This window comes from Topomyia yanbarensis, chromosome 3, assembly GCF_030247195.1.
Source record: "Topomyia yanbarensis strain Yona2022 chromosome 3, ASM3024719v1, whole genome shotgun sequence".
Taxonomy (NCBI): domain Eukaryota; kingdom Metazoa; phylum Arthropoda; class Insecta; order Diptera; family Culicidae; genus Topomyia; species Topomyia yanbarensis.
The window spans coordinates 223,545,689-223,561,003 of NC_080672.1; the positions used below are offsets into that span (position 1 = coordinate 223,545,689).

Genomic DNA, 15,315 nt, shown 5'->3' on the forward strand with positions numbered 1-15,315 from the left:
TAAATCAACAAGGACATCTAGACATGAAAAAGAATGTTGCAGGGGGAAGCTTATGGTAAAAACTTACTGAACGAGAAAGTCCTTTCCAAGTATCTTGCTGTTGTGTTTAATGTTGACGGTAACGAAGTCGGAAGCGACTCTGACCTATGAGATTTTTCTGTCCCCGAGCGCTATCAGCGGACACACTACGAATTTAACCGTCAAGTGGCTTTCACTTTTGCTGAGCTGGAAACGGCCGCTCTGAATCTGTACAGCGACATCCTTTTGAACCACTTCGGATTCATGAATTATACACTATAATTATATTATACAATGGATTTTTTCATAACGTTTACTATTCCCTAAAATCACGAACCGATCCAATGGCTAATGATTGTGTAGAACTAGGGGAAAGTAATAAAAACATGAACGACAGCGAGCAGGATAAATTCGAGGATTTGAACAATCAGTTAAGTCAGCTGTTGCGGGGTAACACATAACGGGCGCGTTCATCCGAGGTGAGATATAATTTCAAACTGTAACTGTAACTGGTGCCCGACGTCGACAAAAATCAGTCGTTAGTTTTCTGAGATTTTTTCTGCAGAAAACTAAAATATTTAGAAGTGTCAAACAATCAAAAACAAATCTATCAGTGCAGCCAGTTTTAGCACAATTTCATCAAAGTATGCTGTCACTCTGACAGTGTACCTTTATGGGTGTACCTGGGTCATAAAATGTGTCCTCAAAAAATCGTCAGAGCATTCCGTATTAACATATTTGTATTTTTTTGTAACCTGGCAGATTGCTGAATCAATTTCCGGATGATTTGATGTGGAAAGGTGAAGACATTTTCTAAAAAGGCCCATACGTAATAATATTGATCTTATTATATCTTATTATATGAAAATCGTGATTTTTTGGTAAGAAAAAAGAAATCGGTATTTTTAGTAACATTATTGGTATTGAAATTAAAAATCGGTTTAAATATCGATAAATCGGTATATTCTGCAACACTGTTTTGGGGTTCATCTACGTCAAAACAATGTTTTTGACAAATTGGAATGAACTCTTGGAGTTCATACCCAGTAAACGAAACGGCGAATAGCCAGATTAAAACAGATGCCGGCTAGCGGTAGGCTACTGGAACTATGTTATAGGCTACCCGCCGTAACTTTATTTCATATTCCCCACTCGAAGTTCATCCAAATGGTGAAAAAGTATGGAGAATCGAGGTAAAATAGGACAGGGGAATACAGAGTAAAATGGGCAGCTCGAAGAATTTTTGATTTTTTCAATAGTTAGAGACACCAAATTAACGTGACATTATTCAGAATTGATCCAGCGATGAAAACGGAAGCTGTTCTGCATATAAAATTTTTTGACGAGAAAGGTCTATTGTGATTGGTTCTGATAGTCATTTGCATAAGTACCTGGCAATGAGTATGTATTAGGTTTGGATTCTCCTTAATTCTGTGATGCTACTTAACACTTACAAATACTTCATTACATGTGTGACAAATCTTCTTATCGTTTGATTTGCCTTGAAGCGGAGAGTACTATGCAATATTAGGAAGCTTTTCCTCCTGACAATTCTGATAAAATATTTCACAATTGTACATGAAACCCTTCACCTTGACTAGGACAAAGAAAATATTAGGTTTGTTGCAGTACACGAAAGTTGCTCCGAAGCAAAACATACTTACTTCTTTTTACTCCGATTTGCTAGCAGAAGAAGAAAAAAGAGAAAAGTAATTGTCTAGTTTAGTGACTATAGTGATAGAGGTCCATTTTCAATGAGGTTTTTTGCCAATAGGGTGTATTTTAGCCTGAATAAACCGAATCCGAGAGCGGAAATGTGAAATTTTTAACCAATGTTCAATAAACTGAAAAAATAAGTTGTGATTAATAACACTCATAACAATAACAGTGCTTAAACAAGTGAGCTTATACAGTGGAGCTAGTGTGATGTGGCTGGGTCGCATACCCGAGGCGAAGGATCCGAAGAGGCGCAAAGCCACTGAGAATCCGCCGGACGAGGAATTGTTTAACCCGTTGCTGAATTGCAACCAAACCTGTGATCCTCTCGTTTGACAGACTTACTCAAACATAGGGGCTATACCCAAGTAACCAATAAGCATGCTGAATGCGTCTTAACAGCTACTTGATAAGCACTTAAGTCGTTTTAAATGCTATTTAAAAGTCGCTTTTGGTAAAATATACGGCTACATTACTGCTGTGCTATGAAAATGCTTTTTTACTACTGTTGTGCACTCAGAACGCTGCTTACTGGCAAGAAGTTTTTAAACAGTTTTTTAAATGCTGATTAACAACAGTTATGCATAACGAATGCCAGCATACTGCAAGAAGCATCCGGAATGCAAATTTTACGCTACTTTACTGCATACACTAATGCTTGTTGGTTACCTGGGTAGTTAGTTGAAAGCTCGTACACCAGAAAGTGATGTGGCATAGCCACATTAGTCAGTATTCGGTTGACTAATGTGGCTACCCCACATCGTATTCTGGTGTATTGTCAGACTTCGCTGCCGCTCAGTCGGCTTTAAACTACCTATAACCCTTATGTTTAAGTAAACCGGACAAACGAGATGATCACAGGTTTTCTTGCAAATTCCAGCAACTGGTTAATCAATTTCTCGTTCGGCGGATCCTCAGCGGCTTTGCGCCGCTTCGGATCCTTCGCCTCGGGTATGCGGCCAGGCCGCATCACACTAGCTCCGCTGTGTAAGCTCACTTGTTAAAGAACTGCTATTGTTAAGACTGTTATTAAGCACAACTTATTTCTTCAGTTTGTTTAACTACGGTTGAAAATTTCACATTTACGCTACAGAGAACAGACATCCATGATCAAACAAAAATATTTAAAAAACGTGTGTAAACATTTGAATTAATATTCGATAAACACTAGCGCCGCCACACCAACCTATCCCAACTATTCGTCAAATCCATTCCGGAACCGGTTCGAAATCCTGAATGGATTCAGTATGGAATCTTGCTCAAAGAAAACAACCGATTCCGACTCTACCAGTTGATGCATTTGAGCTGGGATTCATGCTGAAAGTCCGAATCGGTTCCGGATTAGTTTGACTGGGTAGAGGAATAACCGCTGTCAATTCTGTCGAACTCAGCCACAAAAAAACATAACGACAGTAGCGCACCTGGTTTGGATATTCCAACTACCTTCGAAACCGTTAAAAATTTTACACAAGTTGAATGCTGAAGATGGACGTCTGTTCCCTGTGTTTACGCTCTCGGATTCGGTTTATTTAGATTGAAATACATTCTTCTGGCAAAAAACCTCATTAAAATTGGACATCTTTCACTTTCTAAACTAGATAATTATCAAGAGAAAGAAGAGACTACAGGAACGATTTTCTCATTGTTTCCTCCGGAGTACTTCAAGTTTCTCTTGGCATTGGAACAAACCTAACACTTTCTACGCAATATTACTCACCGGACAAAAAGGCGTGAAACGAGAAATTTCCACAATACATCGTGCAGCACCTCCAGCGAGGGTTGCTGATGCGCGGTGGAACAGTCCACCCTCCGGGTACTAGATCACAAATCCCCAAGGTGAATATTTGAGAGCAAAGCATATGACAAACGAATACAATAATCAGTGGATACAATTTAGTTTGCAACACTCCGTGAACTAGCAAGTGGTTACCGACTGCTTTTTTCCAACACGCAATCCACAATGAAATTTCTTCGCCGAATCAACATCTGAATAATCTTGGCTCTACTGGCTACTTTACGATCAATATAATACTTCGCTCACCTTTGGAAGAAACAAGTATTTTCATGCCGAAGAATTTGACAACAACATCAACATCTATTATCGACTATCACTATTTTGCACAACAGCAACTTTTCTTATTGAAAACACTTTTGATTGCGGTGATTCGGCTCGATCCGTAAATCACTTGCACTAGCAGTATAATCCGCTCCTCCGAGAACGGGAGAAAACACCACCGAAATTCACTGCTATGCATCTCCAGTAAAATACCGTAAAGTCCCATAACAAAAAAATCGAAAAAAAACTATGTCCCGAAAAAACACAAGTCCCGAAAAAATCGCGAAAACGGCAGTGTCAGCCGTCGATGAAAAAAATACAAGTCCCAAAAGCGGGCTGCGCTATTACGATGTTCGCCCGCCGTTTACTAGCCATGGCGGACGAAATCAAAATTTCATTAGCCATCATGCCTCAGCAGAAAGTAGGAGATAGAACTAAATATCAGGCAGAGAGAATTGGCGAATCAAAGCGTGATTGGCTTACAGATGGCAAGTATGTAAAAATGATGATGGGAAATTTGACATCCGTCAAACTACGGTGAATTTTTTTGGTATTTACGAACCCTTCTCTAATATCTTCAACACGGAATCCAAAACGGCAAGAAAAACGATAGGTAAGTTATAGAAATCTATCAAAGATATAACTGCAAAAATCTGACTTAAATATTTTTTGTTTTAATAACCGCTGACATTGGTTATTTTTCAGAAAAGAAAAAATGTGTTGTTCACGCGTGCCTGAGCTATTTTGGTGCATCCGGAAATTTTACCATCTTTTTCAAAATTCCTTATCCAGTGTTTCATAAATGAAAGCAGCTCTTGCACTTCTCCAGTAAGCGCCAAAATTATATGTTCAGTTCATTTTACTTCGGCGGATATTATTGCAAGTAAGAAAAGAGATGCGAAAACCGCATATCCTTCCTTTATTGGACGGATGGATTCTCCGACGTAATGCAGGACGTTCATGGTCGCAATATGACAAAAATAACATAACCTTTTATAATTCAGAGTAGGATTTGCAATACTTCAAAACTTCATGAACTATAACTTTACCAAATTGCGCAATAAAATAAAGGTAACTCAAACATAGGGGCTATAGTTAGATGAAAGCTCGTACACCAGAAAGTGATATGGCATAGCCACATTAGTCAGTATTCGGTTGACTAATGTGGCTACCCCACATCGTATTCTGGTGTATTGTCAGACTTCGCTGCCGCTCAGTCGGCTTTAAACTACCTATAACCCTTATGTTTAAGTAAATCGGACAAACGAGATGATCACAGGTTTGCTTGCAAATTCCAGCAACTGGTTAATCAATTTCTCGTTCGGCGGATCCTCAGCGGCTTTGCGCCGCTTCGGATCCTTCGCCTCGGGTATGCGGCCAGGCCGCATCACACTAGCTCCACTGTGTAAGCTCACTTGTTAAAGAACTGCTATTGTTAAGACTGTTATTAAGCACAACTTATTTCTTCAGTTTATTTAACTACGGTTGAAAATTTCACAGTTACGCTCTCGGATTCGGTTTATTTAGATTGAAATACATTCTTCTGGCAAAAAACCTCATTAAAATTGGACATCTTTCACTTTCTAAACTAGATAATTATCAAGAGAAAGAAGACTACAGGAACGATTTTCTCATTGTTTCCTCCGGAGTACTTCAAGTTTCTCTTGGCATTGGAACAAACCTAACACTTTCTACGCAATATTACTCACCGGACAAAAAGGCGTGAAACGAGAAATTTCCACAATACATCGTGCAGCACCTCCAGCGAGGGTTGCTGATGTACGAAGCAGCGCGGTGGAACAGTCCACCCTCCGGGTACTAGATCACAAATCCTCAAGGTGAATATTTGAGAGCAAAGCATATGACAAACGAATACAATAATCAGTGGATACAATTTAGTTTGCAACACTCCGTGAACTAGCAAGTGGTTACCGACTGCTTTTTTCCAACAGGCAATCCACAATGAAATTTCTTCGCCGAATCAACATCTGAATAATCTTGGCTCTACTGGCTACTTTACGATCAATATAATACTTCGCTCACCTTTGGAAGAAACAAGTATTTTCATGCAGAAGAATTTGACAACGACATCAACATCTATTATCGAATATCACTATTTTGCACAACAGCAACTTTTCTTATTGAAAACACTTTTGATTGCGGAGATTCGGCTCGATCCGTAAATCACTTGCACTAGCAGTATAATCCGCCCTCCGAGAACGGGAGAAAACACCACCGAAATTCACTGCTATACATCTCCAGTAAAATACCGTAAAGTCCCATAACAAAAAAATCGAAAAAAGCTATGTCCCGAAAAAACACAAGTTCCGAAAAAATCGCGAAAACGGCTAAGTGTCAGCCGTCGATGAAAAAAATACAAGTCCCAAAAGCGGGCTGCGCTATTACGATGTTCGCCCGCCGTTTACTAGCCATGGCGGACGAAATCAAAATTTCATTAGCCATCATGCCTCAGCAGAAAGTGGGAGTTAGAACTAAATATCAGGCAGAGAGAATAGGCGAATCAAAGCGTGATTGGCTTACAGATGGCAAGTATGTAAAAAAATGATGATGGGAAATTTGACATCCGTCAAACTACGGTGAATTTTTTTGGTATTTACGAACCCTTCTCTAATATCTTCAACACGGAATCCAAAACGGCAAGAAAAACGTTAGGTAAGTTATAGAAATCTATCAAAGATGTAACTGCAAAAATCTGACTTAAATATTTTTTGTTTTAATAACCGCTGACATTGGTTATTTTTCAGAAAAGAAAAAATGTGTTGTTCACGCGTGCCTGAGCTATTTTGGTGCATCCGGAAATTTTACCATCTTTTTCAAAATTCCTTATCCAGTGTTTCATAAATGAAAGCAGCTCTTGCACTTCTCCAGTAAGCGCCAAAATTATATGTTCAGCTCATTTTACTTCGGCGGATATTATTGCAAATAAGAAAAGAGATGCGAAAACCGCATATCCTTCCTTTATTGGACGGATGGATTCTCCGACGTAATGCAGGGCGTCCATGGTCGCAATATGACAAAAATAACATAACCTTTTATAATTCAGAGTAGGATTTGCAATACTTCAAAACTTCATGACCTATAACTTTACCAAATTGCGCAATAAAATAAAGGTAATTTCTTACCATCACTTTTATATTCCATATCATAATAATTTGTATTTACCTATAAGAATATCGTTTAGAAATTCACTTCCTTTATAAAAATTAACCCATCATCCTTTTTGTAATTGCAGGCCTGATAGACAGGTGTCTCACAACACGTTTTAGTTTTGCTTTGATTCTTCAATTAGGTAATACTTTCATGGAAATATTTAAGAGATCGCACTACTTCAGTGGTGGTTATAGTGAATTTAAATGTATGGGAAAGATATTAAAACTTGGGATTTTGGAGAAACTATAATATTGTGGTTGTAAAATGAATACACATTTGATGTAGAAAAAATATGGGAACAGTTTGTAGAAGTTTATTTAGATACTTACTTGAAAATTTTCATATAAAATCTTTAAAAACAATTTGCGCCCATACATTTTGCTCATTGGTTTCCACCAAGAAAAGTTGAAACTCTTTCTCTCACAACTCTCTGTTTCACTCGTTTTGACAGCAGATTCCCTGCTCATCGCAATCGAAATGTTTTAGAATTTAATCGCAAATGTAACAATTGATTCGAAAACCGATTCATTCAGGATGGGTTGTTGTCTTCGGTTGGAATTCCATCATAAATCAGCCCATATTCCAAATCTCAATCCGAATGTAATAGGGATCTTTAATTTGGAAAAATTGTGCCAGTTTTTCACACTTATTGATAGCAGGTGTCCTTACGAGTACACTCATATCATTCTTAAACCTTAATTATTATTTTCTGATTTTTAAATTAAAAAAAACCAAATTAAATTCAACCAACAAACTGACAGTTGTCCGACTAAATGACGTATCAGCAAATATCTCGTTCGCCTCATTGTTAACCGGGACAGCACCCCACACAGCATGATCTGGTACTTTGTCAATCCGCTAACAGCCTGCCATTCCAAGTTTCATCTGCAAACTATGGTAGATCTGATAAGGCAACCTATAGAGTCGTGCAAGTCGCATGGGTTTGGATGTATTATTGTCCTAAAAGGAAACAAACTAAAAAATGTTTTTTCAATAGTTTCGGGCCTAAAAATTGGAAAAGGACTGAGATATTAACTCACGGTACTAATCTGCATCAGAATATGCCTTAACCCGCACATCCCTAAAGATCCCTATTTAGACTATCAGCACCGGTGCGTAAGCAAATGCGTGTGTATTTTGATTACGCTAAACGATAATAATATATTTAGACACCCGTTTTCGCACCGGTCGTTGGTAAATAGGTTGCCAAAATAATAATCTGTTTTCACACCGGTAGTTGTTATTATAGTTACGTTACATTTTTTTGCAATCATGCAATAAAGTTTTTTTTTTAAAAAATTAATTATATGGATTTAATTCAGTGAAAAAATATAGCTAGAAAGAAAATACATTTATTTATTGAATTCAATCAAATCATTTCAGTAACAAATATCGTTCTCTTTTCCAAAAATAATATTATTGAAATGATTGCAACATTATTCGAACTGGAAATGTTTATTGAGATTAAAAGTTAATTATTGTTTGAATGCAAAAAATGTTCGTACCATTAATTTTGCCGATTGAAGCAATAAACATTGTATAATTGAATTCAATAAGACATTTTTGATCAAATATGTTAAAATTTTCTATGTAATAATAATTATGAGAATTCATAGAATTCTATGAACTAATGTTTGCCCGGCAGTTATTGTCTAAAGCACATACTACGACGGTTCCGAATCAGGAGTGCAATGAAGAAGATCTCATCCTAGATATTACGAACAGACTTGCGGTGAATGAAGCTTTTCGACCATTCAACGATTGTTTTGCGGAACCAGTTTTCACGAACGATTGGTTTCGAAGACTTTCGTTTTTTGTATTTCGAAGCCTTTGAAGAGGAGACAATACTATAATAAAAAGCCAGAGAAAGCTGGGTTTTACTAAATTATGTGAAAGCCATCTGACATACGTCCTTCGGACACTACAGTAAAATATATTCGCATGAGAGAAAATTTGCGCCTTAATCTATGTGAGAATCCTGCTATACCCCAGATAATAGATGTTTAGACAGATTTTTACATAAATTTTTAGCCCAAATGTCCGTCATCTGTGGTAATATTGCAGAGTATAGTTGGGTAAATATATCTGCGTTTTAAGAATTTTCAAAGGCGATTTTGAATCGCAGAGTAGTGGGCTTATTCAGGAATACTTGGTACGCTGGACTGTACCCACTCGAAATGGAAACATTACTGTACAACTTGGGCAGAATAGTATACAGTAAAACAAAAATAATGAAGTGGTAGCATTTTATGCGTGGCTTCAATAATGATATTAACTTGCTGAAGTAAACTGCGTTGTTTTCCGAGGTTGATACATGAGGTTGATTACGTTGATATAGTCATCACATCTCGTCTAACTTAGAACTAGAATCAGGAATCAGTAGTGGTTGGCTCAAATGGCACGTTCCTAATATAGATCCGAGCTTTGTGCTTAAAAGACAATTATCAAAATTCACGTTGAGGGGGAGTTCCAAACCAATATTCACCAAACACATCTAGTGCTCGTGAACAAAAGGAGTATTGCCATCTCTTTCGTGACAGCTATGAACTGCGCTAAGCCAACAATAGTTTCTCTGGACATCAGCAAGCAACAACTAGCCGCTAGTCGGCGCTACTATCGGCCAACAGACTTCTAGTAATCGGTATACGGACTTTTCGTACACCCAGTAAAGTTCAATCGGAAATGAGCCGGAATTCTGGCTGGTTTTAGTCCATATTCCGGCTCCATTGATAAAACCGATTATTACTAAAATATGTCACTAAAGCCGGAATGTAAATTAGAACCAGCCAACATTCCGGCTGAGCTTAACTTGTAGTATTCCGGCGCCAATAACACAACCATTTCCAATTAGAATCGGTTGTATCACTGGAAATGAAATACTAACTACAACTACATCTACTTCAAGAAATAAACATTAAGTGCGTACCCTGGGGCAAATTGATACACACGAATTTGTGGGAAATTGATACAGTGTATCAATTTAATCCAACATTTTGTCATCGATACGGTAATTCCAAAGATGGAATCAAATTATCACTTACTGTTTAAAATTATAAATTTGGTTCCAATTTATCAGTATGGCAAATTACAACACGGAATCTTGCTTTCAAACAATGGTCCTGCGGGGTAGTGCAAAATTCCTAACCAGAGTTTAATATGGTAAACACTTTTAACGCACACTTGAAATTCTACTAGAGCTTCGCCTGTTAAATGCATCGCTTTTTGCGATGCGATGAGCTGAAGCGACAGTAGGTAGCATAAGGTAATGTAATGTTCAGATGTGCTCCTTTGAATATGGTCGATGTACTTCTCAAATCAGTCTGTTAGGTCTGTTTGTCTGTGCATAGACCGAGCCAAAGGATCCTCCGGCGTTTATCATGGCCTGACACAGGTCATATTCATAGGAAGATTAAACAGTCGAACGTTCGAACATTTTTGAGCGTGACGTTTGCTGCTTACCAAATTGGTCGTCAAATCCACATCCATGTATCAACAGTTTGGATAAAATTCTCGGAGTAAGTCAAAAACTATTGAAACGAATTAACAAAAGTAATTATCCTTGAATCATAGAATATTTCTACATTGTTCGACGTGGAATTCTTCTAGTAAATTTGTAATAAAATTTCTTGCAACAATCAATTTTATTGTCCAACAATAAATTAGTTAATTAACATTTCGTGTTACTGTTTCTATGAGCAATATAAGAAATGTTTGAATGTATTAAAATATCAATTTTTATAATGTACTACCGTCCAACCCCGCCATCTCCTTTTTCACAAAATTAGTGAATTTTGAAGTTTTATGGAGAAAGGTTAAAATTTATTGATTTTGTATTGTAATGTCATATTAGACTGTAGTATAAATTATTGTTAAACTACTGTTTTGGTACAATGAAAAAAATGGCTTTTAGTCAACACATTATTATGGTAGTGCATTCACGTTCATACATTTCACTATACACCACAACATCATATTATCCCCCGAAAATATGATGAACCACCGCGTGAAACTAGATGGTGATGATGTAACAGGTGTGATCTGTGTCCGTCCAAGTTCTTTTTAGGTATTCTTTTCTGAACCAAGCGCTGCAGAGTGTGTGGCAAACCATTATGGTCGTTATCTTCCACTTACTATTGGACCTGAATTAAAGACTTTTGCACAAGAAAAATTCACGCATTGCCTTTCTTTTTGAATCTTACTTTCCACAGTTCCATTTGTTCGCAGTGTTTCCTCATACATTCTATGCAGATTTTTAGTTTTTTGATTTGACCCATCAATCTGATCCTGGGACACATCATGACAGCTTGACATAATGCTATATCTACCAGTTCAATCCAAGTTGCTTCGATGCACTTATTTTTACTTTCACGCAGTAAATATACAGCATGATCATAAATAAGTGTTATTGAATTCAAACAAATACTGTTCATTGCATCAAACGACAAAATAATTGGTGTGAATCAAGGTTTGAAAATATATTTTCATTAAAACAACAATAAACTTTTAATTTCAATAATTCTGTCACAGAGAACAGACGTCCATCTTCAGCATTCAACTTGTGTAAAATCTCTAACGGTTTCGAAGGTAGTTTGGATATCTAAACCAGGTGCGCTACTGTCGTCATGATTTTTTGTGGCTGAGTGTGACAGAATTGACAGCGGTTATTCCTCTACCCAGTCAAACTAGTCCGGAACCGATTCGGACTTCCAGCATGAATTCCAGCTCAAATGCGTCAACCGATAGAGTCGGAATCAGTTGTTTTCTTTGAGCTAGATTTCATGCAGAATCCATCCAGGATTTCGAACCGGTTCCGGAATCGATTTGACGGATAGTTGGGATAGGTTGGTGTGGCGGCGCTAGTGTTTTTAGTATATTAATTCAAATGTTTACACACGTTTTTTAAATATTTTTGTTCGATCATGGATGTCTGTTCTCTGTGATTCTGTTGTAATTTCAGTAAACTTTAAATAAGTGTTATTTAATTCAATCATCGCGAGACCCTATTTTTTACATTTTCCTTTGCTTTGCTTCCTTTCTACGAATAGCAACGTTGCCGTCAGTTGGAAGAAGTTATCAAATATACGCACTTGCTATAAACCGAAACGATAAGTTTCCATTTCCCAACCTGTTTACAAACCGCCGGTGCGGTGTCGTGTTATGATGGCGGTTAGCAAATCGCTTTTACCCACGCTCCGGTGCTGTTAGTCTTACTGGGATGAGGATATTTTATGGTACGGACATCTATGTGTCGTCATAAAGAAGCTCTAGTTTCATGTATATTGCCACAAGATGTTTAAAATATGGAAAAGCGCACCCTATCATATAACGTAAGCAGAAACCAAAGAGAATAGGGAAAGAGACGTATAGTGTGATGCCAAAAATACCTTATTGAGCAGACCAATCGTGCAATGTAAATAAACATGTCTAAGCTGACCAACTGTGGGCTAAGAAAAATCCGTACACATTTCATTTCAAAATTTTGAACACAGAGGTTGATTTCTAAGACTGTTTAGTGTTTCTCTTCTTTACTATATTTTACTACAGGCAATGGAATTTTTAACAATGATTTTAGGGGTTGGCATAGCGTAGTTGGTAAATCGATTGGTTCGATTCCCAATCCCGCACAGAAGGTTACAGTTTTTTCAAAAGAGATACCTTCCACGAAAAAAGAGGCAAATGACCCTAATGTTAAAACCTAATCGAAATATTTTCTGGATTCAATGTAAGTGATGAAGCACAAAAATTATATGCCAGAGTTGCCTGTTGTAGTGTCCTGATCAGTTTCCTTCATGTACATTTGTTCTTTAATTTGCAGTTATAATTTATGGAACCAAACTATATTTAGTTTACCATCTAAGTCTAGTTCGACCATTCCGAGACATCGTTTCGTTCTTCGCATTATGTTTTTTAAAAAATCCAGAAAAAATACCTTCTTTTTTTTACATTCTTCATGTTAAGTTCACGACGAACTGAAATTTCTTGCCATTCAGGAAGGTTCTTTGAAATTATATGGGTTTCTGTAGAAAATTAGATATTCCGATCGAAATGAACTTACGAAATTATAACAGACTGTTGCTCAGCACATTGGATAAAATAATTAGGTTTCGAATTAAATTAAATATCCACGACCATCCAATCCCGGGATTATGATTAGAATCTTAGTACAGAGACCAAAGACCCGAAACGCGCACAGATTTTTTTTCAAATTCAAATTTTGGAATAAAAAGGATGTATTCTATACTTCAAATTCACAAAAACAGCTGTTCGTAAGAATAGAGTTCTATACAAATCGACAAATTAAAAATAAAATGCTTATGCGTTTCGAATTCATCTCATCAGTACATGCACGGTTGGATCTTCCTTTCTTCGTTCCAACTGAGAACTCTGGCTTTTGATTTGAAGTTGCACACAGTTTTTACGGTTTTGCAGTTGTCGTTATTGCCTGAACAAGTGTCACAAAGTTGGCAGCCATTTGGGGATCAGGCAACAGAATTGAAGACTGTGTATTGGTATTAATTGTCAGAGATGAGTTTCCTTAACGACTGCTGTTACGTTTTATGATAGTGAGCCGTTTGATCATAGAATATGGAGGTAGGAATCTGTCATTGATAACTGCAAAGCATTATTTGTAAAATAATACTGTCGTGTTTTGTATTGTCGGATCAGGTAGGAAGGACGCAATCTTACCGTGTAATCACCATTGAAATAATCTAGGCATAATTAGTTTTTTCATGTATCCTTTGTAACGATTCCACTTTTCTGTACAGCGATACTTTTAATGACCGTATCACAAGTTCGAGGTGCCGTATCGGGCAGTTGAATCTTGATTTTATCCATAAACACGAGGATATTGAATTTTATTATAGTGCTTCACGATCAACGACATGTTGTAGATTGTTCTGCAAAATGATTTTGTTTGCCTGGCGCAATCTATCGAAAATTATCATTATTGAATGCCTGATATGATGGCATCTGATAGAGGTGACTTTCGCAAGGCTAGGCTATGAAACCTGTAACTAAATATTCCAAAAGCTCGGACTAATACGGAAAGACTCGAAGTCCGTTCTTTGACCAGAGTTCCACTTTTGTTTTTAATATTCACATATCTCGACACTAAACGATCACTTCGGCAAGAATTAAAATATTACAGCAATTGTTGTTCAAATTGGCACTTCCCGACAGATTTTACAATACAGTAATTCCTCCAAGATTCACCCAAAAATCTTTAAAATCGCGAACGACCATCTTCGATACAGTTGAAACATTAGACGTTTTAGCAGCATGGGTGCTGAGCATTTTGCACGCAAAGCAAAGCATTTTGATTCAAGCGCAACACTTTCAAAGGGCCTAAAATTTTTTGCAGGCATCGTTTAAAAAAATGCAAAACACTCCGAGAAAATATTGCAGGGAAATTCTCTTCTTCGCAAAAAACAAATGCTGTATAAAAAGTTGTGAATTTATCAAAAAATTAAATTTTTTTATTATAAACTAAAACTACAAAAAAAACTCATTTTTTAAAAAGTTTTATTTTTTGGTAACGAAAGTCTGAAGAGAATGAAAATATATTTAATGTGATTGCATCGCGGAGAAGTAATTGGTAAAAATGTTTTTCTTGCAACTGCTTTAAATATGTTCCTAAATTTCATACTAACAGGCAGACAAAAACATAATTTTATTACAGAATACGATTCTCATAGATATTTTAAATTTTGTTATCTTTCTTTCTATTTCGAGAGTTTTCCTACTGGAGCTGTAGAGCTGAGTTCACAGTTCACCGCTTCAGTCCAATTGCAGCAGGCCGTGATTCTGATTGTGATATCGACTGTACGGTTCAGTTGTGCAGTGGAATGAACTTGACGATCGCGTTGGAATGAGCGTTTATTTGTGTGCGCTTGAGACCGCGTTAATCGGATTAGAAGTGCTGTAGGGGTTACTAAATCATTGGGGTCGTTTTCGTGTTTATGAAATCTTGGGCGTAGTTGTACATGGATGATCGCGATTGTATCTTTGTGTACCCTCGCGAAGGGCTCGAGCGTTTGGATGTTATAGTGTTCGATTGCGTGGGCGTTTGTTTGTCGCGTAGATGTTTGTGTGCCGCGTGTGCTAGCGTGTCACTTCGCATGCTTAAATTCGATTTTAAAAACGGGTATCATATTTGCGTGTGTTCTTGGATGATCGCACGGACCGTTAATGTAATACTTAATTTTCAGTTTATTGTTCAGATGCTAGAAGAGAGTGAGTTCTCTATCACTATCAACTCTATCACTAGAGTTCCCGGTCATGTATTGTATTGTCTAGTAGATATTAGCGTCGTTTTTCTGATTAGTCCAGCTGAGGGCATGGACCTAGGCGGC

The 15,315-nt window shown here is 37.2% G+C and overlaps 1 protein-coding gene and 1 long non-coding RNA gene across 3 annotated transcripts in view; both read right to left on the reverse strand.

Moving 5' to 3' along the window:
• The window catches only part of LOC131687831 (uncharacterized), a 2,395-nt gene extending 1,189 nt beyond the window's left edge, over window positions 1–1,206 (reverse strand). Inside the window, exon 1 of the long non-coding RNA XR_009305217.1 lies at window positions 68–1,206. This is a non-coding gene — a long non-coding RNA (uncharacterized LOC131687831). The remainder of the gene's footprint in view (window positions 1–67) is intronic.
• LOC131687829 (uridine-cytidine kinase-like 1) overlaps window positions 1–15,315 on the reverse strand; it is a 521,941-nt gene that overhangs the window by 464,332 nt on the left and 42,294 nt on the right. Inside the window, exon 1 of one of the 2 annotated variants that reach the window (XM_058971919.1) lies at window positions 13,649–14,249. The exons of the other annotated variant lie outside the window; for it this stretch is intronic. Coding sequence (XP_058827902.1) covers window positions 13,649–13,662 — 14 coding nt within the window. The 5' untranslated portion in view covers window positions 13,663–14,249. Of the gene's footprint in view, window positions 1–13,648; window positions 14,250–15,315 lie in introns of those variants that run through there. 2 annotated transcript variants of the gene reach the window in all.